The sequence below is a fragment of the Haematobia irritans genome, chromosome 4 (assembly GCF_050003625.1).
Source record: "Haematobia irritans isolate KBUSLIRL chromosome 4, ASM5000362v1, whole genome shotgun sequence".
Taxonomy (NCBI): domain Eukaryota; kingdom Metazoa; phylum Arthropoda; class Insecta; order Diptera; family Muscidae; genus Haematobia; species Haematobia irritans.
Window position 1 is genome coordinate 193,573,242 of NC_134400.1, and position 27,224 is coordinate 193,600,465.

The 27,224-nt window shown below is 32.1% G+C and overlaps 2 protein-coding genes across 2 annotated transcripts; both read right to left on the minus strand.

Annotated features, from left to right (window-relative positions):
- Window positions 1-18,642: 18,642 nt before the first annotated feature.
- Window positions 18,643-19,478, minus strand: LOC142236838 (uncharacterized). The gene is made up of 2 exons (XM_075308126.1): window positions 19,383-19,478; window positions 18,643-19,308 (listed from the first exon to the last, which is right to left on the minus strand). Exons 1-2 carry the CDS (start codon window positions 19,395-19,397, stop codon window positions 18,712-18,714), a joined length of 612 nt encoding a protein of 203 aa, XP_075164241.1. The 5' UTR covers window positions 19,398-19,478; the 3' UTR covers window positions 18,643-18,711.
- A 1,227-nt stretch (window positions 19,479-20,705) lies between these two features.
- On the minus strand, window positions 20,706-27,019 carry LOC142235922 (uncharacterized). The gene is made up of 2 exons (XM_075307170.1): window positions 25,610-27,019; window positions 20,706-20,885 (listed from the first exon to the last, which is right to left on the minus strand). The coding sequence occupies exons 1-2, from the start codon at window positions 27,017-27,019 to the stop codon at window positions 20,706-20,708; spliced, it is 1,590 nt and encodes a 529-aa protein (XP_075163285.1).
- Between the last annotated feature and the right edge of the window lie 205 nt (window positions 27,020-27,224).

The following is a 27,224-nucleotide window of genomic DNA, read 5'->3' on the forward strand; positions in this document are numbered from 1 at the left end:
CACAGATTTTGACCTTTCCTTAAGGATTTTGGTATTGATTCCGAGCCATAGATGCGGCTTCTTTAAAATAAAGAAATTTTTTAGCGACCTATCTGGCTTTAAATCTAGGACCAATAAAATTAAAATTAGGATACAGATCTCATTTATCAAATTTTCATACTCTTTTCGCGGTTTATTAATAAAGGTAATAACGTACAAACAAATGCCACATTACAACGGATACTTCGAAGTAAAAAATATTTTCTTAATTCGAAAAAAACTTTAAACCAAAGATGCTATATCCTCATAATAAGATTTTGAAGCGTTTTTATCTTAAATCTAAAGATTCAATATTTCAGTTAATTTATCGATGATGTCTTTAAATCAAAAATGTATTTCTTTACTTTAAGGAAAACTTGCCTTTGTTTAAAGACATGCAACTTTAACGAAGGGACGCAAATTTTCAAATTGTGTGTCCTAAATTTAATAAAAACAAAAAAAAAAAATTAAGCAAAGATTACAAACTTTCTTTTAATTAAAATGTCATTATTTTAAAAAAATTTGTCCTTAATAGTGTGTAAATTGCGTAATCTTTAATATCACGCAAATATTTTTTTTTAGTGTACCTTTGATATTATGTGGAAACATTCAAATGGTAAGCCCTACCCTACCCGCCACATACTCGTAGCACAGGCATTGCTCGTTCTGATTACCATTTTTGTTCTTGTGAGAATGCCAAAAAAAATGGGTATATTCGCGGATTGGGTCAAACTCTACGTCGTTTTCCGTCTCGGTATCCGGCTGTTACCAGTAATGATTGATCAATCTGTAATATATTTTTTTTCGGAATAAAACTTTTGAAATGTGGAATGCATTCTTACTTTGCGCTCCCAATAAAAATACGTTAGTTAGAAATTAAAGTCTAATTTTACTGTAAAAAATTCTGCAATAATTTATAAGGTATGGGCACGATTTTCTTTATTAATATGTATATTGCATTTATTTTTTATAGTAAATTGCTATAGTTTTTGTAGCAGTTAATTGCTATACCCTGCTCTATCTGCCTAAATTAGTAATTTTGCATTGCAATCTCCAATCTTAAACTGAGGTTTTGAGGCCTTATACCGGTTCTACTGGTTCACAAATAAGGGATTTTTAGAAAACAAATCGATAGACCGGTCCATCGGATTTGATAACTCTGTCAGTGTCATATATTAATTCTACTTTACATTTACCATACACATTTTTCTTATGCATTTTTTTAAATATTTTCGAAGATCTCCCGCTGTTCCATTGTATTCAATTATATCTAAAAAATATAACAAATAATTCTGACAATTAGCATACAAATTTTTATGAATTATTTTGTTACTCATCAATCTTTTAAATATATCTAAATTTTTTTGAAATGATCACATTTATATTCATAACGCCATTAAGATCACAATTTTTTGCCAAGCCTTTAAACAAGGCGAATTATTACCCGTAGTTATCGAACTGTATGCAAATGCCATCGTCTCATCACACCAAATCAACATCTCCCCTTCATTCAATCGTACACCCTCATAATGTCAAAATTTCCGATATTGACCAGTATCTTTAGCTAATGTTTTACTAATGAGTCAACATGGCAACCGCACTTTATACAAAATAAATAAATTATTAAAGCATAACTAGCAAAACTATTTAAATATGCCTATACCCAAAGTCTTGATATTGGATGCCTAAATGTATCTCAAGAACCACTTCAATGGTATACACTCAGTAGAAGTGTTAGAATTTAGATTCTCCATAACAAGTCAATGGATTTGTAATTAAAATTTCTGACTGGTCACAAAATTTGTTTTCTATAACGTTCACATGTGTGCCTTGATTGGTTTTATTTCTAGTCTGTTGAGTTCTTTTTTTGGTTTTTGAAAAAAAATAAGCGTTTTAAATTCTTTGGCTGTGGGTTTTTTTGGATTTCATTTTGTTTCATTCTTTTTTTTTGTGTTACTTGATACTGTTTTCGTTTATGATAGATTAAGATTTTAAAAGTTTAATTAAGCAAATTAATTGAAGCCAATATATCTCTGGTCACCTCACATAAATATCTGACTATAATAAAAGGCATAAATTTACCAATGAAAATATAAAATTTGCTTTTTAAAAAATGCCAACCAAATGGTCCATACAAAATTTGGTTAAAATTTCCAATGGTTAAAAAATTTTAACAAGATTTTCTATAGAAAAAAAATTTGGACAAAATTTTCTATAGAAAAAAAGTTTGACAAAATTTCCTATACAAAAAAAAATTTGAAAAATTTTCTATAGAAATAAAATTTTGACAAAATTTTCTATAGAAAAAAAGTTTGACAAAATTTCCTATACAAAAAAAATTTTTTTTAAATTTTCTATAAAAATAAAATTTTGACAAAATTTTCTATATAAATAAAGATTTGACAAAATTTTGACAAAAATTTCTATAGAAATAAAATTGTTACACATTTTCTATAGAAATAAAAATTTTACGAAATTTTCTATAGAAATAAACGAAACTTTCTATAGAAATAAAATTTGACAAAATTTTCTATAGAAATAAAATTTTGCAAACATGTTCTATAGAAAAATAAAAAAAATTTTCTATAGAGATAAAATTTTCTATTCAAATAAAAATTTTACAAAATTTTCTATAAATAAATTTGGAAACAATTTTTATAGAAATAAAATTTTGACAATATTTTTTAAATAAAATAAAATTTGTAACTATTAAACTTTTTAAATAAAATAAATTTTCGACAAAATTTTCCATAGAAATAAAATTTGTGTAAAAATTTCTATAGAAATTAAATTTGGTCAAAGTTTTCAATCGAAATAGAATATTGATAAAATTTTCTATACAAAAAACTGCTGACAAAAATTTTTAAATAAAATAAAATTTTATCAAAATTCTCTGTAGAAGTAAAATAACATTTTGACAAAATTTTCAATAGAAATAAATTTTTTTTTTACAAAATTTATAGGAAAAATGTTGATAAAATTGTCCTTAGAAATTAAATTTTGACAAAATTTTCTATAGAAAAAAAGTTTGGCAAAATTTTCTAAATAAAATTTAAAAAATGTTTTTATAGAAATCAAATGTTGACAAAATTTTCCATATAAACCAAATTTTAATAAAATTGTCTATAGAAAAAATCAGTTGACAAAATCTTCTATAGAAATAAAAGTTAAAAACTTGTAAAGAAATACAAATTTTGAAAAAATTTCCAATAGACATCAAACAACAAAGTTTTCTTTAGAAAAAAAATTTGTAAAAAAATTTTCTATACAAATAAAATTTTGAAAAAAAATTATGTAGAAATAAAATTTTAACAAAATTTTTAATAGATATAAAATTTTGATATAGAAATAAAATAAAATACTTTGACAAAATTTTTAATTGATATATTTTATTTAAAATTTTCTATAGAAAAATAAATAGAATAAAATTTTGAAAAAAATTTTCTGTAGAAATAAAATTTTGTCAAAATTTTCTGTAGAAATATTTTTTTTCAAAATTTACGCAGAAAAATAGTTTTTACAAAATTTTCTATAGATATAAAATTTTGATATAGAAATAAAATTTTGACAATATTTTCTATAGAAAAAAAACTATTTTGATAAAAAATTTTTAATAAACGCAATTTTGCTAAAATTTTCTATAAAAATAAAATTTTGACAAAAGTTTTTATACAAATAAAAATTTGACAAATTTTTCAGTAGAAATAAAATTTTAATGAAATTTTCTATAGAAATAAAATTTTCACATTTTGTATTGAAATAAAATTTTCAATAAAAAAATCTATAGAAATAAAATTTTACAAAAATTTTCTAAAGAAAAAAATTTACACAGTTTTTATATAAATGGAATTTTGACAAATTTTTCTGTAGAAATAAAATTTTAATTTAAATTTTCTAAAAAAAAAAAATTTGACAGTTTTTATACAAATTAAATTTTGACAAATTTTTCTGTAGAAATAAAGTTTTAATAAAATTTTCTATAGAAATTAAAATTTGACAACATTTTTTATTAAAATAATATTTAAAAAAAATGTAGAAATAAAATTTTACAAAACTTTTATAAAGAAAAACAAAAATTGACAAAATGTATTTAATTTAATTAAAATTTTCTATAGAAATTAAATTTTTTGTTGTTTTTGATTTCAGCTTAAAATCATGCATTAAGCTGCAGCCTTAGCTACACTTGAAGTTTAGTCAATGCATGGTTTGAAGCTGAAATCAAAATGCTGATGAATAAACCAACAATAACAAAACATAACGAATGAAATTAAATTTTGACAAAGTTTTCAATAGAAATAGAATTGTGACAAAATTTTCTAAAGAAATACAAATTTTGAAAAAAAAAGTTGTAAATAAAATATTTTTTTTAAAAATTAAAATTTTTATAATATAAATATAAATAAAATAAAATGTTGACAAAATTCTCTATAGAAATAAAATTTTAACATAATTTTCTATAGAAATAAAATTTTGACATCGAAATAGAATTTTGACAAAATTGTCTATAGAAAACAAAAATTATTTTAATAAAAATTTTTAAATAAAATCAAATTTTTAAATAAAATCAAATTTTTAAATAAACGAAATTTTGCTAAAATTTTCTATAAAAATTAAATTTTGACAAAAGTTTATATGGAAATAAAATTTTGACAAATTTTTCTGTAGGAATAAAATTTTAATAAAATTTTCTATAGAAATTTTGAATTTTGAAAACATTTTGTATTGAAATAAAATTTTCAAAATCCATAGAAATAAAATTTTACAAAAATTTTCTAAAGAAAAAAAAAAATTGACAAAATTTTTATAAAAATAAAATGTTGACAAATTTTTTTGTGGAAATAAAGTTTTAATGAAATTTTCTATGGAAATAAAATTTTAATGAAATTTTCTATAGAAATAAAATTTTGACAACATTTTGTATTGAGATAAAATTTTCAAAAACAATCTATAGAAATAAAATTTTACAAAGATTTTCTGATGAAAAGAAAATTGACAAAGTTTTCAATAAATAAATTTAATTAAATTTTTCCCTAAAAAACATTTTTTTTGTTGTTTTTAATTTCAGCTTAAAATCACGCATTAAGCTACAGTCTAAGCTACACTTGAAGTTTAGTCAATGCATGGTTTTAAGCTGAAATCAAAAACAACAAAATGATTGACGAATAAACCAACAATAAGAAAACAAAACGAATGAAATTAAAATTTGACAAAGATTTCAATAGAAATAGAATTGTGACAAAATTTTCTAAAGAAATACAAATTTTGAAAAAAAGTTGTAAATAAAATATTTTTTTTAAAAATTAAAATTTTTTAATAAAATAAAATGTTGGCAAAATTCTCTATAGAAATAAAATTTTAACATATTTATCTGTAGATATAAAATTTTGCCAAAATTTTCTGTAGAAATAATTTTTGCTTAGAAAATTTATTTAGAAATATAGTTTTGACAAAATTCCATATAGATATAAAATTTGACAAAATTTTCCGCAAAAATAAAACTTTGACAAAAATGTCTATGGAAATAAAATTTAAAAAAAAAATTCTATAGGAAAAATTTGACAAAATTTTCTACACACAAAAAAATTTCACGAAAATTTTTCCAATTAAAATTTTAATTGAGTTTTAAAAATATTCAATTAAAAATTTAATTGATTCAACAAATTTTTTAATTGCAACAAAAATCAATCACAAAAATAATAGTATCAATTAATTGTTTAATTTGATCAATTAACTTTTTAATTGACCTTCAATTAATTTTTTAATTGATACTATCATTGAAGACATTTCAATTAAAAATTAATTGGATCAAATAATTTCGTGATTGAATCAGAAAATTTTTTTTTTGTGTGTATAGAAATAAAATTGTGATAACATTTTTTATAAAAATAAAATTTTACAAAATTTTTAATACAAATAAAATTCGAACAAAATTTTCTATACCAACATAATTTTGCAAAGTTTTTTTCTATAGACATAAAATGTTAACAAAAATTTCTATTGACATAAGTGTTTAGCAAAATTTTCTATAAACACGAAAAATTGTAAAAATTTTCTTTTGAAATGAAATTTGTAAAAATTTTCTATGAAACGAACATATTGCTAAAATGTCTTTAAATTTCTGTCTGTGTCTTTATTAAAGTAATGTTCAATATAAAAACACCTTGCCCCAGTCAAATCGTTAAATTGCTTCAAGCCTTATCAAATTCACTTCAATTACGGCATATTTTGTATGAATTGCGTTTCAGGTGACGATGAAAAGTCGTGCAACAGTCAACACGCATTTGCATGACAAAGCAATAACTTTTGTTTTTTTTGTTTTTTTTTTTAATAAATTGTTTGTCCGAAACGGATTTGAGCTTACATGTTGGCTTGAACGCTTAATAACTCCATTGCGTTCAGTGATAAGAATATCCAAAACCCACGATTCAAATAGAACCTAAACCGGATGCTATTGATTTTCATTGAAATTGACACCAAATTCGATAACGAATACTAAACTAGTTGAGGTCTATTTAAAAAAAATAAATTTTCTTATATTTTTTATCAAATCAAAGTTTTGGTATTGTTGGTTGTTACAAGAGCGCAAGATTGCTATGCTAAATGACTTAGATGAGAAAAGGTCATCGATGACAATGCCATTTTCTATAGATGGTGATGAGACTGTTGACAGTATTTTGTCCAATCGGAATTGTATGATTGGGTTTTTCACTAAATTTCGATCATAAGATGATAGATTTCTTGGAGTCATGATCTTATCTATGGAACTACATAGAGCATGGCTAGCTAACTAGTCATTCATCCAATGGGATGAATGTTTGCTTATTCATTTCAAAAGAATTTATTAATGATTGATGGGCTTTTATTGTTAATCCATCAAACTAAAATTATAAAACAATGATTGTTTTGATTTAATCATAACTCAAAAAATTAACCCAATGACAATGAAACAAAAAGAGGAAATAATTTATGAAAGTCAAAATGGATGATTACGCTCAAGGAAAGATTCCAAGTGCATCCGAAATAAGAATAAATAAAAGAAGTAAATATCAAAATTTGTTAATACTAGCGACGCCATCTATGTGTCAGACCGGGGACTTATCAGCCAACCTGTTACAAATTGCCACCTCTCTTATTGGAATATCTTGCGTAGTCTTACTATCGTTGTTCCAACAGGCTTTTTGGTTAAAAGGAGAAATTATATACGCATCTTACGAAATGGGCGTGACATAGACAACATTTTTTTGTCTATGTCTAAATAAATTTCTGTACTTTTTATAGCCTTCACCACTACTGTGGTACAGGGTATAATAAGTTTGTGCATTTGTATGTAACGCCAAGAAATAGTGGTCATAGACCCATCTTTTAGTATACCGATCGGCTTAGAATTAAATTCTGAGACGATTTAGCTATGTCCGTCTGTCTGTCTGTCCGTCCGTCTGTCTGTATATGTAATTTTGTGCACAAAGTACAGCTCGAAATTTAAGTCCGATCGTGCTCAAATTTGCCATAGGGCCGTTCCTTGGCACAGAGACAATCGCTATTGGTTTTGGAAAACATCGGTTCAGATTTAGATATAGCTGCCATATATATTTATCCCCGATTTGGTCATAGTTAGCGTGTTTATCAACCGATTTTCTTGAAATACCGTACATCCAAATATTTTATGAATCTCGAAAATCTTGCAAAATATCAGCCAAATCGGTTCAGATTTAGATATACCTCCCATATATATCTTTCGTCCGATTTAGACTCATATGACCACAGAGGCCAAAGTTTACTACCGATCTTCGTGAAATTTTGCACAGAGGGTAGAATTGAATTTAGATATAGCTCCCATATATATCTTTCGTACGATTTGAACTTATATGGCTACAAAAGCCAGCGTTTTGCCGTGATTTGCTTCAAATTTTGCACAAGGAGTACGTTTAGTATTATTTGTGTCAACTTTGTAATTGTGCCAAATTTGGTTAAAATCGGTTCAGATTTAGATATGGCTCCCATATATATCTTCCGTCCGATTTGCACTCATATGACCAGGGGGGCTAAAGTTATACTCCCATTTACGTGAAATTTCGCTTAGATAGCAGAATTATTATTCTAACTATATGTTACATGTCAAATTTAGTCAAAATCGGTTCAGATTATATATAGCTCCCATATATACGTACACCAGAGTTGCGGAAATATGGTAGACTGTTATACATTTTAGACCCATTTTCAATGGAAGTTTCCTCCAATTAACTGGGTAGCGTTAGCTGATTTAAATTTTAATTCTAGAGATTTTGTAGAAGTAAACAAGTAAGGAAAGTATAAAGTCGGGCGGGGCCGACTATATTATACCCTGCACCACTCTGTAGATCTAAATTTTCGATACCATATCACATCCGTCAAATGTGTTGGGGGGGCTCTATATAAAGGTTTGTCCCAAATACATACATTTAAATATCACGCGATCTGGACAGAATTTGATAGACTTCTACAAAATCTATAGACTCAAAATTTAAGTCGGCTAATGCACTAGGGTGGAACACAATGTTAGTAAAAAAAAATATGGGAAACATTTAAATCTGAAGCAATTTTAAGGAAACATCGCAAAAGTTTATTTATGATTTATCGCTCAATATATATGTAATAGAAGTTTAGGAAAATTAGAGTCATTTTTACAGCTTTTCGACTAAGCAGTGGCGATTTTACAAGGGAAATGTTGGTATTTTGACCATTTTTGTCGAAATCAGAAAAACATATATATGGGAGTTATATCTAAATCTGAACCGATTTCAACCAAATATGGCACGCATAGCTACAATGCTAATTCTACTCCCTGTGCAAAATTTCGACTAAATCGGAGTTAAAAATTGGCCTCTGTGGTCATATGAGTGTAAATCGGGCGAAAGCTATATAGGGGAGATATATCAAAATCTGAACCGATTTCAACCAAATTTGGCACGCATAGCTACAATGCTAATTGTACTCTCTGTGCAAAATTTCAACTAAATCGGAGTTAAAAAATGGTCTCTGTGGTCATATGAGTGTAAATCAGGCGAAAGCTATATACGGGAGATATATCTAAATCTGAACCGATTTCAACCAAATTTGGCACGCATAGCTGCAATGCTAATTCTACTCCCTGTGCAAAATTTCAACTAAATCGGAGCAAAAAATTGGCCTCTGTGGTCATATGAGTGTAAATCGGGCGAAAGCTATATATGGGAACTATATCTAAATCTGAACCGATTTCAACCAAATTTGGCACGCATAGCTGCAATGCTAATTCTACTCCCTGTGCAAAATTTCAACTAAATCGGAGCTAAAAATTGGCCCCTGTGGTCATATGAGTGTAAATCGGGCGAACGATATATATGGGAGCTATATCTAAATCTGAACCGATTTCAATAAAATTTGACACACTAGACAACACTACTAATTGAACTCCTAGTACAAAATTTCAACCAAATTGGGGTAATACTCAGGCTTCTAGGGCCGTATAAGTGCATATCGGGCGAAAGATATATATGGGGGCTATATCTAAATCTGAATCGATTTCTTCCAAAATCAATAGGGTTCTATTTTGACCCAAAACACATACTTGTGCCAAATTTGAAGTCGATTGGGCTTAAATTACTACCTAATCCCTTGGTTACAAAAATGTGTTCACGGACAGACGGACAGACGGACATGGCTATATCGACTCAGGAGCCCACCCTAAGCATTTTTGTCAAAGACACCATGTGTCTATCTCGTCTCCTTCTGGGTGTTGCAAACATATGCACTAACTTATAATACCCTGTTCCACAGTGTGGCGCAGGGTATAAAAAATTGTCTCCTTTATATAGCTTCCAGCAAATGTGAAGTAGTTGAAATGGTAACACAAATTTTGGTCTACACAGGGGTGAAGGGTATAATATAGTCGGCCCGCCCCACTTTAGACTTTACTTACTTGTTTTTTACTAAAATTGTGTTCCACCCTAGTACATTAGCCAACTTAAAGTTTGAGTCTATAGATTTTGTAAAAGTCTATCAAATTCTGTCCAAATCGAGTGATCTTTAAATGTATGTATTTGGGACAAACCTTTACATATAGCACCCAACACATTTGACGGATGTGATATGGTATCGAAAATTTAGATCTACAAAGTGGTGCAGGGTATAATATAGTCGGCCCCGCCCGACTTTAGACTTTCCTTACTTGTTCAATATAACTTCGTGTACTAAAGGACCGGATACCCAAGCCGTGACAGACTAAAAGAAAACAGTGCAACCCTGGCATCAGCTGTTTAAAAACAATCATAGAAAACGATCGTAGTCTTAATTTTTTAATGTATGAAGTGCTCATAGAGAAAGTTTGATTTGAAAGTTAATTTAATATTATTCGACAAATTAATCACAATAATTTGCTGTTGTGAATCGAGGAAACGTCAATTTACAACAAGTATATATAGTATAAGTTCGGCCAGGCCGAATCTTATGTACCCTCTACCATGGATTGTGTAGAAACTTCTAAAGGCTGATTAAATTGTAAGGGCCGATGTTGAATGTGAACCACACCTAAACGCCAAGTTTTTTTCCGAATTTTATTTGACATTTCTCTATTTAAGACTTACTCAATTTGAACCATGGACGTCGTGAATGGGCAGAATGGTTCCAAGAAATGGCAACAGTGGATGATCAATTTTCGAAGAAAATCATCTTCAGTGATGAGGCACATTTTCACCCCAGTGGATTCGTCAATAAACAGAATTGCCGCATTTGGGCGAATGAGAATCCAAGAGTGATTGTCGAAAAACCAATGCACCCACAAAGAGTGACTGTTTGATGCGGTTTATGGGCTGGCGGCATCAACGGGCCGTATTTTTTCCAAAATGAGACCGGTCAGGCAGTTACTGTGAATGGTGTTCGCTATCGTGAGATGATAACCAACTTTTTATGGCCCGAATTGGAAGATATGGATGTGGACGATATTTGGTTTCAGCAGGACGATGCCACTTGCCACACAGCTAACGAAACACTGGCTCTTTTGCGCAACATATTCAATGGCCGTGTTATCTCACGTAATGACGATGTCAATTGGCCGCCAAGATCATGTGATTTGACACCGTTGGACTTTTTTCTTTGTGGTTATTTGAAAGAAAATGTGTACGTCTATAAGCCAGCAACAATTCAAGAGCTAAAGGATGAGATAATTCGGTACATTAACGGCATAGAACCTTCATTATGCCTCAGCGTCATCGAAAATTTGGACCATCGGATGAAGGTGTGCCACCGAGGTCGCGGCGCCCATTTAGCCGATATTTTGTTCCATACATAATTGAGTAATACCATTATATCATAATAAAATAAAATTACAATAATTTCCTAAATAGTTTGTGTCTTATTCAAATTCAACATCGGCCCTTGAAATTTTAACCACCCTTTAATAAAGACTGTCATCAAAAATCGAATTACTTGGGTTGTGCTAATATCTCCGATAGCAAGGTATCTTAAGTCCACACGTGGTATATATTAGACCATAAAAAGTAGATTAAATACGTATATAATTCAATCCTTGACCGGTATATATAGGGAAGTCGAGAAATAATTACAATCCGATATGAACTTTAGCACGGTAACTAGAGAGCCAGAATTGATATATGGGGTCGCTTTATACGGGGACTATATACACTAATGAACCGATATGGATCAATTTGTGAGTGTTTGGGGATCGGTTTATCTGGGGGCTATATATAACTATAGACCGATTTGAATCATGATTGGCATGGTTGTTAGCGGCCATATACTACCAGAATGTACCAAATTTCAACCGAATCGTACGAATGTTGCTCCTCCAAGAAGCTCCGGAGGTAGGTTGGTGTGGGGGCTATATATAACTATGGACCGATATGGAATAATTTTTTTCATAGTTGCTAGAGACTATATGCTTACACCACGTACCAAATTTCCAACTAATAGGATGAAATTTGTTCCTCCAAGAGCCTACGGAGGTTAAATCTGGGGATCGCTTTATACGGAGGCTATATATATATATGGACCGATATGGACCAATTTTTTCATGGTTGTTAAAGACCATATAGTAACACTACGTACCAAATTTCTACCGGATCGGAAGAAATTTGCTCCTCCAAGAGGCTCGGCATTTCAAATCTGGGGGATAGGACTATATGGGGACTTTATATAATTATGGACCGATAAGGATAAATTTTTGCATGATTTTGATTATTATACTAACATCACGTACCAAATTTCCATCGGATCGGATGAAATTTGCTCCTACAAGAGCCTCCGGAAGTCAAATCTGGGGATCGGTTTATATGGGGGCTATATATAATTATGGACTGATAAGATTCAATTTTTGCATGGTTGTTAGAGACCGTATACTAACACTACGTTCCAAATTTCAACCGGATCGGCTGAAATTTGCTCCTGCAAGAGGCTCTGGAACTCAAATCAGGGGATCGGTTTATATGGGGGCTATACGTAAACGTGATTTCATATGGTCCATTGTCAATACCATCCGACCTACATCAATAACAACTACTTGTGCCAAGTTTCAAGTCGATAGCTTGTTTCGTTCGGAAATTAGCGTAATTTCCCAGACGGACTCAGAATTTCACCACGACCCAGAATATATATACTTTATGGGGTCTTTGACGAATATATCGATATCTTACAAACAGAATCACTAAGTTAATAATAATAATAAGTTGAGTTCTTCGATCTAGAATAGCCGCAGTGAGATCAAAAGTTTCCCCACGTAGTTTGTCGGATCAATAAAGAACTTTAGATCTATATTTTCTCCGCCTGATTTTGGATTAACTTTTTCTTAGATTCGCACTTTCCCCGAATGAATTCTTAGATCTACAATAGTCCCATTGAGATCAAAAGTTTCCCTAAAAGATCTTGCGAAATACAGTTACTTAGACTCACACGTTGGACCCACAGTTTCTCAATTGAGTTCATGAGATCCATGGTTCCTCCACTGAGATATATCGGTCAACTGTTCTGCGACTGGGTTCTTTCGATTACAATGGCCCCATTGGATTAACAGTTTCCTAGCAGAGTTCCTAAGATTTACAGTTTCCAAATTGAGGTGTTCGAATTAATAGTCTCTCCACTGAGTATGTCGGATCAACAGTTCCTCTGAAAGATCTGTTGATCCAACAGTATCTCCACTGAGTATGTCGGATCAACAGTTCCTCTGAAAGATCTGTTCTAAAGGTTCCCCATTGAGACTTTTGGATCAACTGTTTCCCCACAGAGTTCCACGGTCTTATAGCTTCCCTATGTAATTCTTCGGATCGTCGAATTTTTCCATAGAGCACGTCGGATTTACAGTTGCCCCACGGAGCTTGCCGTACCAACAGTCTCATAAAATATATTCGGATCACATTTTCCCCAAAGTTCTCCCAATGAGTTCTTGCGATGCAAAAAAGCTTCTGATCATAGTTTCTCCGCAATTTGTTGGGAAGATGTATAGTTTGTCCACTGAGATCTTTGGATCGACAGTTTCCCTAGTGAGTTCCGAGGATTCACAGTTTCCTTCACTGAGTTCTTAGACCACAACAGTTCTTAGACCCCACTGAGTTTGTTGGATCAACAGTACACCTAACAGATCTTTCTATCTACAGTTTCTTCACTGAGCTCTTTTGATCAACAGGTTCTCCACTGAGTTTGTCTAATTTACAATTTTCACCCAGAATAAATAAATGAAATGAATTTCTTGGATTTAGAGGCTCCCTCGAAGTTTGTCGGACTGACAGTTCTTAAAAGTTCGGTTCTTCAACTGAGATTTTAGTACTGCTCGACTGATTTCTTTCTATATTCTACAGTTTGAGAATTTCTGTATAACTGTTTTTTCACAGAGTTCCCCGGTTTTAACATTTCCTTTGAAATCAAAATCAAAAGTTTCCCTACTGAGTTTGTTGGTTCAGCAGTTCACCCAAGATATGTTTTGGCTTACAGATTCTCCACTGAGATTTTTGGATCTAGAGTTTCCTTGCAGAATTCCTAGTATTTATAGTTTCCCCATTGAGTTCTTCGGATCTGCAGAGTCCCCATTGAGATCTCCGGACAAACAGTTTGGGTGGGGAAACTGTTTGTGTGTCGGTGTCGAACAGTTCCTCTAAATAGTCTTCTTATCTTCATATCTGAGATTTTCTAATTTACTGTTTCTTTCCAGAGTTCATCAGATTTACAGTGTCCTATGATCTTGTTCGGATATACACTTTTCACACTGAGATCTTCGGATCAACAGTTTCCTTACCGAGTATGTTCGATCAACAGTACTTTTAAAAGATCCTCTTATCTATAGTTTGGGAATTTCTGTACAAATATTTTTTCACAGAGTTCCTCGGTTTTAAAATTTCTCCACGAAGTTCTTCGGATATAACAGGTTGGCTGATAAGTCCCCGGTCTAACAAAGAAAAAACTTTTTTTTTGCAAAAATTCGTTTTTATTATTCAACATAGTTCCCTCCAAGAGCGATACAACGCTCCAATTTGTTGATACCATTTTGGTAGTACTCCTTCGGTTTTGCCTCAAAATAGGCCTCAGTTTCGGCGATCACCTCTTCATTGCAGCCAAATTTTTTCCCTGCGAGCATCCTTTTGAGGTCTGAGAACAAGAAAAAGTCACTGGGGGCCAGATCTGGAGAATACGGTGGGTGGGGAAGCAATTCGAAGCCCAATTCATGAATTTTTGCCATCGTTCTCAATGACTTGTGGCACCGTGCGTTGTCTTGGTGGAACAACACTTTTTTCTTCTTCATATGGGGCCGCGATTTCGACCTTCAAACGCTCCAATAATGCCATATAATAGTCGCTGTTGATGGGTTTTCCCTTCTCAAGATAATCGATAAAAATTATTCCATGCGCATCCCAAAAAACAGAGACCATTACTATGCCAGCGGACTTTTGAGTCTTTCCACGCTTCGAAGACGGTTCACCGGTCGCTGTCCACTCAGCCGACTGTCCATTAGACTCAGGAGTGTAGTGGTGGAGCCATGTTTCATCCATTGTCACATATCGACGGAAAAACTCGGGTGTATTACGAGTTAACAGCTGCAAACACCGCTCAGAATCATCAACACGTTGTTGTTTTTGGTCAAATGTGAGCTCGCGCGGCACCCATTTTGCACAGAGCTTCCGCATATCCAAATATTGATGAATGATATGACCAACACGTTTCTTTGATATCTTTAAGGCCTCTGCTATCTTTTTTGATGTTTTCGTCAGTGACCACCTCTTTCGGGCGTCCACTGCGTTCACCGTCCTCCGTGCTCATTTCACCACGCTTGAATTTTGCATACCAATCAATTATTGTTGATTTCCCTGAGGCAGAGTCCGGAAACTCATTATCAAGCCAAGTTTTTGCTTCCACCGTATTTTTTCCCTTCAGAAAACAGTATTTTATCAAAACACGAAATTCCTTTTTTTCCAATTTTTTTTTCAGAATAACAAAAGTTGCTTCACAAACTAATTGACTTACAGACGTCAAATTTTGACACGAATCATTTGAAGGTCGGTACTATATAAAAATAATATGCATTTAATACTAGCGACGCCATCTATGTGTCAGACCGGGGTATTATCAGCCAACCTGTTATAGGTCTCTCACCGAGCTTTTCGGATTTATTGTGGCCCACTGAGTTCTTAGAATCCACTGTATACCCACTGAGTTATTCAAATATACAAGTCCCTAACTCATATCATACTTTCGTCGGCAATTCTTAAACTGATACGAAACTAATACCACGCTGTAGCTGCTACAGAACCCGATAAAGGGTGATACGGTCAAAATTTGGTCAATATAAACTTGACGTATTTCTTTCAATTTTGCGTTTAAAAAACCTGAACACCCCTCATTTTGAAGGTGTGTGTGTGTAGAATGTTGCTCCTATTTTGATTTTGGAATTCACTCTTCAGTTGTCAAAATGCCGTCCAAGCAAGAAGAGCAGCGTATCAAAATTTTGCTCGCACATCGCGAAAATCCGAGCTACTCGCACGCAAAGCTGGCAAAATCTCTAAAAGTTGCCAAATCAACCGTTACAAATGTAATTAAAGTGTTTGGGGAACGTTTGTCGACAGCCAGGAAGTCTGGATCGGGGGGAAATCGAAAACCGGAAGCCGCTGAGACGACAAAGAGAGTTGCCGGTAGTTTCAAGCGAAACCCTAACCTCTCTCTCCGAGATGCTGCAAATAAGCTGGGTGTATCGTCTACAACCGTGCATCGAGCCAAAAAACGAGCCGGACTATCGACTTACAAGAAGGTAGTGACTCCAAATCGCGATGATAAACAAAATACGACGGCCAATGCGCGATCCCGGAGGCTGTACACGACGATGCTGACGAAGTTTGACTGTGTGGTAATGGACGACGAAACCTACGTCAAAGCCGACTACAAGCAGCTTCCGGGACAGGAGTTTTATACGGCAAAAGGAAGGGGAAAGGTAGCAGATATTTTCAAGCACATAAAACTGTCAAAGTTCGCAAAGAAATTTGTGGTTTGGCAAGCCATCTCTACCTGTGGCTTGAAAAGCAGCATTTTCATAGCTTCTGGGACTGTCAACCAATAAATTTACGTGAAAGAGTGTTTGAATAAACGTCTGCTGCCTTTCCTGAAGAAACACGGTTGTTCCGTACTGTTTTGGCCGGATTTGGCATGTTGCCATTACGGTAAAAAGGCCATTGAGTGATACGCCGCCAACAAGGTGCAGGTGGTTCCCAAGGACAAGAACCCTCCCAACACGCCAGAGCTCCGCCCAATTGAGAAATACTGGGCTATTGTCAAGCGGAACCTAAAGAAGACCAAAAAAACTGCTAAGGACGACCAGCAGTTAAAGGCAAACTGGCTTTCTGCGGCGAAGAAGGTGGACAAGGTGGCTGTACAAAATCTGATGGCAGGTGTCAAGCGTGAGGCCCGGCAATTCGGATTTGGGAAAGCGAAAGCCTAACTGAATATTTTTCCTGAATTTTATACTAATTGAACTTGAAAAAGAAATTTAATTTGATTTTTTAAATAAACGATTTCACCGATTTACACGCGTTTTCCCTTGACCAAATTTTGACCGTATCACCCTTTAAAGTGTAACTTGCCTGCAGAATATGATTTCTGACCAATTTTACCAAAATTACTTCACTATTGAAGGATGTAGCGAGATTAGGTTAGGTTAGGTTATGTGGCAGCCCGATGTATCAGGCTCACTTAGACTATTCAGTCCAATGTGATACCACAGTGGTGAACTTCTCTCTTATCACTGAGTGCTGCCCGATTCCATGTTAAGCTCAATGACAAGGGACCTCCTTTTTATAGCCGAGTCCGAACGGCGTTCCACATTCCAGTGAAACCACTTAGAGAAGCTTTGAAACCCTCAGAAATGTCACCAGCATTACTGAGTTGGGATAATCCACCGCTGAAAAACTTTTTGGTGTTCGGTCGTAGCAGGAATCGAACCCACGACCTTGTGTATGCAAGGCGGGCATGCTAACCATTGCACCACGGTGGAATATAGCGAGATTAAGATTCAAACAGAAAGGTGGATATACTAACCGACTGTCTGACGGACAAATAGACCAATGACAAGTGACAATTAAATATTTATTTCACATTCTAAAGGGTGATTTGTTAAGAGCTTGATAACTTTTTTAAAAAAAAAAACGCATAAAATTTGCAAAATCTCATCAGTTCTTTATTTGAAACGTTAGATTGGTCCATGACATTTACTTTTTGAAGATAATTTTATTTAAATGTTGACCGCGGCTGCGACTTAGGTGGTCCATTCGGAAAGTCCAATTTTGGGCAACTTTTTCGAGCATTTCGGCCGGAATAGCCCGAATTTCTTCGGAAATGTTGTCTTCCAAAGCTGGAATAGTTGCTGGCTTATTTCTGTAGACTTTAGACTTGACGTAGCCCCACAAAAAATAGTCTAAAGGCGTCAAATCGCATGATCTTGGTGGCCAACTTACCGGTCCATTTCTTGAGATGAATTGTTCTCCGAAGTTTTCCCTCAAAATGGCCATAGAATCGCGAGCTGTGTGGCATGTAGCGCCATCTTGTTGAAACCACATGTCAACCAAGTTCAGTTCTTCCATTTTTGGCAACAAAAAGTTTGTTAGCATCGAACGATAGCGATCGCCATTCACCGTAACGTTGCGTCCAACAGCATCTTTGAAAAAATACGGTCCAATGATTCCACCAGCGTACAAACCACACCAAACAGTGCATTTTTCGGGATGCATGGGCAGTTCTTGAACGGCTTCTGGTTGCTCTTCACTCCAAATGCGGCAATTTTGCTTATTTACGTAGCCATTCAACCAGAAATGAGCCTCATCGCTGAACAAAATTTGTCGATAAAAAAGCGGATTTTCTGCCAACTTTTCTAGGGCCCATTCACTGAAAATTCGACGTTGTGGCAGATCGTAAGTCTATTCATGATGAAATGTCAAAGCATACTGAGCATCTTTCTCTTTGACACCATGTCTGAAATCCCACGTGATCTGTCAAATACTAATGCATGAAAATCCTAACCTCAAAAGAATCACCCTTTAAAAGAAACATAATAATAATTTATATTTGCATAATATTTGTTTCACTAACAAGTGGACTGTAAAACAACAAATTCAAAAATGTCCCAAGAATATTTCATTGAGTTCAAACATTCCAATCCAGTGTTTTCATGAAACGCCTTGTAAAGTAAAACTTTTACCAGCCCACAGGACCAGAAAAGGGTACAGCATATGCCTGAGGTGGAGGTGCAGCAACACCAGCTGCTACGCCACCTGTTGAATAGGTAGTTGTTGTGGTGGTTATTGGACGACCAAATTTAACTACAGTTCTTGGAGCATCAAATCCTCCCGACACGGCTGCTACAGGTGCTGCAAATTTGACCGTTGTAACAGGAGCACTATTCCATCCATCAAAAGATTCTGATGGCACTGATAATTCATATGACAGAGGGCCACTATTAAATGTTGGCACGAAATTATGAGCACTTGGAATAGCAGAAAATTTGGTAATACTTGGACCCAAACTGTATGTTTTGAAGGGATTCACTTCATGATATTTTAGAACAGGTCCAGGAGCGGCTGAGGTGTAGGTATGATGTGATGTCGTGGCATAGGTATTAACACTGAGCGGTGTTAGGGGAGCCGTGTATGTTGATGGTGCATAGTTGACAGGAGCTGGTGTGGCAAATGGAAAAGAGTGAGCTGCATAACCCAAGCTATATCCCACAGGGTGACCCACATAACCACCATGAATGGTGTGTAATCCAAGTAAGAGGATAGCAATCTTATATAACTGAAAAGAATTGGAGAAGGGATGGTTACTATTGTTAAAAAAAAAACAGAAGAACAAATTTTATATCGCCTTACCACTTCCGTCATCATGGTAACTTCCCTTTGAGATGATTTCAATTGTGATGATAGCTCTTTCAATTTTCAATTTGAAATGCAATTTTATTTAAGTGTTTTCGAATATTATATAGCTTCCGTTTATATTGAGACTTTATTTATTCAATCAATTGCAGATACAAGAAATGCGTGCACAAATTACCATAAAAAAGTGAAGACGAAACCATAGAGTAAGACAATTGTACGAAATGGACTGTTACACAATTCCGATTATGTGGCGTTCATTTGTTAATTGAGGGAAGGTAACCCTTTAGCACAAGCCACATTCGAAGATGAATGGCAGATGTTTAACTGAATGGGAAGATTACAGCAATTGGCACCGAAAGAGCAATCGAAGCAAAACACATTGGAAAGGCCTTTAGACTCAAGGGTTTCAGTTTGGATAACTACAAGCATGAAGAGAGAGAAGTTCACCACTGTGCTATCACAATGGACTGAATAGCGCTGTGTTTAGCTTAATGACAAGGGACCTTCTTTTTATAACCGAATGCGAACGGCGTTCCACATTGCGACGAAACCACTTAGAGAAGCTTTAAAACACTCAGAAACATCACCAGCATCCCTGAGAGGGGCTAATCCAACGCTCAAAAACTTTTAGGTGTTTTGTCGAAACTGGGTTTGAACATACGATCTTGTGTATGCAAGGCGGGCTGGTAATCATTGCAATACGGTGGCTACCTATAGATGTGAAGGTTTTAGTATGGGAACTATAGGCTCTAGGTTCTCAGTAGGGTAACGGAAGTCTCTGCAGACCCCAATAGCTAGTAGGTGAAATGTGGGTAAGATGTTCATACTTGGAGAGCAGTAAGCCAAATTGTCTTTCTATGGAAACAGTAGGACCAAAGAACCATTTAGGCTTCTATGGAAACAGTAGGACCAAAGAACCATTTAGGCTAGGAGGTCGCAGTTGAGGAACGCATCTTTCGATGGTCTCAGTTTGTAGAACTGCAGGCATGAGCCACCGTGGTGCAATGGTTAGCATGCCCGCCTTGCATACACAAGGTCGTGGGTTCGATTCCTGCTTCGACCGAACACCAAAAAGTTTTTCAGCGGTGGATTATCCCACCTCAGTAATGCTGGTGACATTTCTGAGGGTTTCAAAGCTTCTCTAAGTGGTTTCACTGCAATGTGGAACGCCGTTCGGACTCGGCTATAAAAAGGAGGTCCCTTGTCATTGAGCTTAACATGGAATCGGGCAGCACTCAGTGATAAGAGAGAAGTTCACCAATGTGGTATCACAATGGACTGAATAGTCTAAGTGAGCCTGATACATCGGGCTGCCACCTAACGTAACCATGATTGTTTTAGCAAGTCTGCGGAAGGCTCAACACTGTAAGCACAACTGTAGGCCTCAACAACTCTGCAGAGAAATGAGGGCGAGAAAGTCTCAGTAGGACCCCAAAGTTTCGGCGGAAAAACTACATACCCATATGGTCTTAATAGAGAAAATGTGGGCAGGAAGATCTAAGCAGGGGACAGTATCGCAGTAGGGGAATGAAATACTTTTAAGTCTCTGCTTTGAGAACAGAGGGCATGAAGGTCCCAACAGGCTTAGTGGGAAAAGTGTGAGCCCGACGGTGTCAGCAGGGGAACTATAGGCCCAGAAGACTAAGTGATAGATCCGAAAAGCGCAGTAGGTGAAATGTATGTAAGATGCTCTCTCTTGGAAAGCTGTACGCCAGATGATCTTAGTTGGAAAATTGTTGGCCTAAAAGTACTAGCAGCGAAAGCTCTCAGTGGTGGAATTGTAGGCACGAAGATCCCAGTAGGGTAGCTATAGAAGCGAAGGTTTCAGTAAGGGAAACGAATTGTTTCAGTTTGGAGAATTGCAGGCTTCAATGTCTCAGCAAGATTACCAAAGGCTTAACAGTTTCATTAGAAAGACTGTAATTCCGATGGTCAGAGAGGGGGAACTGTAGCCCTGCATACCAATAAACTACTAAACAAAAAAATCTTATTTTTCAAAAAATTTATTTCTATCGAAAATGTTGTCAATGTTTTTTGTCAAAATTTTGTTTCTATAGAAAATTTTGTAAAAATTTTATTTCTATAGAAAATTTTTTAAAAATTTTATTTCTATAGAAAATTTTTTAAAAATTTTATTTCTATAGAAATTTTTTTAAAAATTTTATTTCTATAGAAAATTTTGTAAAAATTTTATATCAATAGAAAATTTTATAAAATTGTATTTCTATAGAAAAATTTGTAAAAATTTTATTTCTATAGAATATTTTATCAAAATTTTATTTCTATAGATTTTGTTGTCAAAATTTTATTTCTATAGAAATTTTTGTCAAAAGTTTATTCCTATAGAACATTTTTTCAAAATTGTATTTTTATAGACAATTTTGTCAAAATTTTATTTTAATAGAAAATTTTGCAAAAATTTTATTTTTATAGAAAATTTTGTCAAAATTTTATTTTTATAGAAAATGTTATCAAAATTTTATTTCTATAGAAAATTTTATCAATTTTATTTCAATAGACATTTTTGTCAAAATTTTATTTTTATAGAAAATTTCGCCATAATTTCATTTCTACAGAAAAATTTGTCAAAATTTTATTTCAATAGAAAATTCTGTCAAAAGTTTATTTCTATAGAATTTTTTGTCAAAATTTTATTTCTATAGAAATTTTTGTCAAAAGTTTATTCCTATAGAACATTTTGTCAAAATTTTATTTTTATAGAAAATTTTGACAAAAATTTATTTTGATAGAAAATTCTGTCAAAAGTTTATTTCTATAGAAAATGTTATCAAAATTTTATTTCTATAGAAATTGTTGTCAAAATTTTATTTCTATAGAAATTTTTGTCAAAAGTTTATTCCTATAGAACATTTTGTCAATATTTTATTTTTATAGAAAATTTTGTCAAAATTTTATTTCTATATAAAATGTTATCAAAATTTTATTTCTATAGAAATTGTTGTCAAAATTTCTATAGAACATTTTGTCAAAATTTTATTTCTATAGAAAATTTTATCAAAATTTCCTCTGTTGTTTAAGCTACACTTGTAGTTTAGTCAATGCATGGCTTTAAGCTGAGATCAAAAAACAAAAAAACAACAATAACGATTGAAGAGAAGCCAACAATAACAAACAAAACGAATGAAGATAGAGGAAGCACGCTCAAAAACAAACCCAGCCAAATACATTCAACTCGATGATTTGAGTTTGGCAAAGGAAAAGAGATATGCTGGCAAATTTGTTTAGGCAGTAGCCGACTATCAAACCCTTTTTCGGGAGGTTCAAGTGTAGTTCACGATGGGTTGAGTGAATTACCCGAATTTATTCTGATAATTGGTTGATAGTTTTGCTGCAAGTAGAGGATGCTGATGAGGAATGTGGTAATTCCGAAACAGCTGTACATCCAACCATCTTGCAGTCTATAGGGCTTTGCCCAAATAAATTTGACAAGCATACTTTTCCACTGTTGGTTAAGCTACACTTGTAGTTTAGTCAATGCATGGCTTTAAGCTGAGATAAAAAAAACAACAAAATTTTATTTCTATAGACATTTTTGTCAAAATTTCATTTCTACAGAAAAATTTGTCAAAATTTTATTTCAATAGAAAATTTTGTCAAAAGTTTATTCCTATAGAAAATTTTATTTCTATAGAATTTTTTGTCAAAATTTTATTTCTATAGAACACCTTATCAAAATTTTATTTCTATAGAAATCTTTGTCAAAATTTTATTTCTATAGAAAATTTTGCCACAACTTTATTTCTATAGAAACAGAAAATATTGTCAAAATTTTAGTTCTACAGAAAATTTTATCACAATTTTATTTCTATAGAAACTTTTGTCAAAATTTTTTTTCTACAGAAAAGTTTGTCAAAAGTTTATTCCCATAGAAAATTTTATCAAAATTTTATTTCTACAAAAAAGTTTGTCAAAATTTTATTTCTATAAGAAATTTTATCAAAATTTTATTTCTATAGAAACTTTTCTCAAAATTTTATTTCCAAAAAAAATTTTGTCAAAATTTTATTTCAATAGAAAATTTTGTCAAAAGTTTATTCCTATCGAAAATTTTATCAACATTTTATTTCTATAAAATGTTTTGTCAAAATTTTATTTCTATAGAAAATTTTGTCAAAATTTGATTTTTGTAGAAAATTTTGTCAAAAGTTTATTCCTATATAAAATTTTATCAAAATTTTATTATATAGAAAATGTTGCCATAATTTCATTTCTACAGAAAATTTTGTCAAAATTTAATTTTTATAGAAAATTTTGTCAACATTTTATTTCTATAGAAAATTTTGCCATAATTTAATTTCTACAGAAAATTTTGTCAAAGTTTTATTTCTATAGAAAACTTTATCAAAATTTTATTTCTATAGAAACTTTTGTCAAAATTTTATTTCTACAGAAAAGTTTGTCAAAAGTTTATTCCTATAGAAAATTTTATTAAAAATTTTATTTCTACAGAAAAGTTTGTCAAAATTTTATTTATTTTTATATAGAAACTTTAGTAAAAATTTTATTTCTATAGAAACTTGTGTCAAAATTTTATTTTTATAGAAAATTTTGTCAACATTTTTTTTCCATAGAAACATTTGTAAAAATTTTATTTCCATAGAATATTTTGTCAAAACTTTATTTCCATAGAAAATTTTGACAAAAGTTTCTGTAGAAATAAAGTTTTATTGCCAAAATTTTATTTCTACAGAAAGTTTTGTCAAAATTTTATTTCTATAGAAACTTTTGTCAAAATTTTATTTCTACAGAAAATTTTATCAATATTTTATTTCTATAGACAATTTTATCAAAATTTTATTTCTACAGAAAAGTTTGTCAAAATTTTATCTCTATAAGAATTTTTTTTCCATAGAAACTTTTGTCAAAATTTTATTTCCATTGTCAAAATTTTATTGCAATAGAAAATTTTGTCAAAAGTTTATTCCTATCGAAAATTTTATCAAAATTTTCTTTCTATAGAATTTTTTGTCAAAATTTTATTTTTATAGAAAATTTTGTCAAAATGTTATTTTTATATAGAAAATTTTGTCAAAAGTTTATTCCTATAGAAATTTTTATCAAAATTTTATTTCTATAGAAATTGTTGTCAAAATTTTTATTTCTATAGAAAATTTTGCCATAATTTCATTACTACAGAAAATTTTGTCAAAATTTTATTTCTATAGAAAATTTTATCAAAATTTTATTTCTATAGACATTTTTGTCAAAATTTTATTTTTATAGAAAATTTCGCAATAATTTCATTTCTACAGAAAAATTTGTAAAAATTTTATTTCAATAGAAAATGTTATCAAAATTTTATTTCTATAGACATTTTTGTCAAAATTTTATTTTTATAGAAAATTTCGCAATTATTTTATTTCTACAGAAAAATTTGTAAAAATTTTATTTCAATAGAAAATTTTGTCAAAAGTTTATTCCTATAGCATTTTTTGTCAAAATTTTATTTCTACAGAATTATTTGTCAAAATTTTATTTCTATAGAAAATTTTGTAAAAATTTTATTTTTATAGAAAATTTGGTCAAAAGTTTATTCCTATAGAAAATTTTATCAAAAGTTTGTTTTATGTTTTTTGTTGATATTGTTGACCTTTTATTTTAATTTTTATGATTTTTATCTCATAATCTCGGCTGTAGGTCTATAAATTAAACTCGAAATTGTTGGTTTCTAGTTTTTTATTTTCCGATATTTCGGTTGACTTCGTCAGACCGTTTTCAAGGCTACAAATTACAAAATTAAACAAAAGTTAATTACAAAATTCACAAATTAAAGTCAAACTATTGTCATTTACATTTTATCCGATGTCTTGTTACTTCGCTGTCTGGTTTTCTACTGGTGATCACTTTCTCCTGTGTTTTTGTATCGTATGTCGATATATTCTCGCGCAGTTCTCAATATCTTTTTTATAGTTTATTCTCTCGTTAGTGGGAGTGTTAATTATGTGTAACATTTCCAGAGTAAATCTTCGTCTGTAGTTGTTTTCCTTGCATAGGATTTCTACGTTATTAAAGTTAGGTTTGTGACCAGTCAATGTACAGTGGGCCGCAAGTGCTGTTTTTTGTTCCATTGGTTTGTCTGTTGTTTTTATATCCGATTTATGTGAAGACAATCTTGTTTTTAATTTTGTCATTGTCGTACCAATATATGCCTTTTGGCATAAGTTGGATTTGTCACCGTTGCATTTTATCTTATATACTACGTTGTGTTGGTCTTCATTCTTAATTTTTGTTTTTGTTTTACTAAATAATCCGTTGACAGTGTTTGTGGTTTTTAACGCGAGTTGATATTTTTCTTTATTGTATATGTCAGACTTGGACAGTCTCTCGGAGAAGTTTGGTATATATGTCACTGGTTTGTATATTTTTGAATCCTTTTTCTTGGTCAATTCTCGGTTGTTGTGTAGGTTGGCTTTTACTTTCGATAAGAGTTGATATATCGTTCGTTGTGGGAAATTGTTGTCTTGGAGAATTCGTTTAATTTTATTTTCATTTTCAGAATGAAATTCTGGATCACTAACATTAAATATCCTTCGTATGAAATTTGTCGCTGTATTGATTATTATACGTTTACTGTGCTTAGAGTAAAAATTGAGCAGTCTCCCAGAAGCCGTTGGTTTTTGGTACCAATTTAGTCTCAGTTGGTTTCCTTGTCTATGTATTATTACGTCAAGATATGGTAGTTTATTGTCCTGTTCTAATTCCTTTGTAAATTGAATTTGTCTATTAAATGAGTTTAAGGCCTTTAGTGTTTCGTCGACTTCTGATGCCTTTATGATTGCGAAGATGTCATCTACGTATTTTGTTAATATCGGTGGTTTAGTAATATTTTTAAATACTTCGTCTAAAAGTTCCTCCATAATAATGTCTGCTACAATTGGTGAAGCAGGGGAACCCATTGGCATACCTTTTAATTGCTCATAAATCTTGTCCTCAAATTTAAAATATCTGGTGTCCTTGATACAAAATGTAATTAAATCTATGAATAAATCCTTCGTCATGTTCGTATACTGCTCAATTATGGTCCATTTTCTTTCAATCGTCTGAATTGCTAGCTTTACCGGAATGCTTGGAAATAATGACACCACGTCAAAGGATATTAAAACTTCATCATCTTCAATCGTCATATTTTCCAATCTTGTCTTAAAATCCGCAGAGTCCTTAACATTATATTTAGAGTCAAGTGTTATATTTCTTAATATACCTACTATGTATTTACATAAATTGTACGATGGCGAGTCTATCGAAGAACAAATAGGTCTTAATGGTGTACTCTCCTTATGTATTTTTGGAAGTCCGTAAATCCTTGGAGCTACTGGGGTCCTGATTGTCAACTTGTTTTTCTCTTGTTCGGTAATAATATTGAGATTGTAAAGTTTTTCCACTAATTTGTTGTTCTTCGTTTGGAGTCTAGAGGTGGGATCAATTTTTATTCGTTTGTACGTACACATATCGTGTAATATTTCTTTCATCTTTAGATCATAGTCAATTTTATTCATTGCAACCGTTTTTCCCCCTTTGTCAGCACTAAGAATTAGAATGTCATCATTTTCCTTTAAATATTGTCGTGTCTGTACCACTGTGCTTGATATGTATTTATCTCTTAAGCTCATTTGCGATCTTCGTAAATGATCGTTTATCTGACGAAGTCAACCGAAATATCGGAAAATAAAAAACTAGAAACCAACAATTTCGAGTTTAATTTATAGACCTACAGCCGAGATTATGAGATAAAAATCATAAAAATTAAAATAAAAGGTCAACAATATCAACAAAAAACATAAAACAACCGGAAGGCACGCCGAATCAAAACATCCA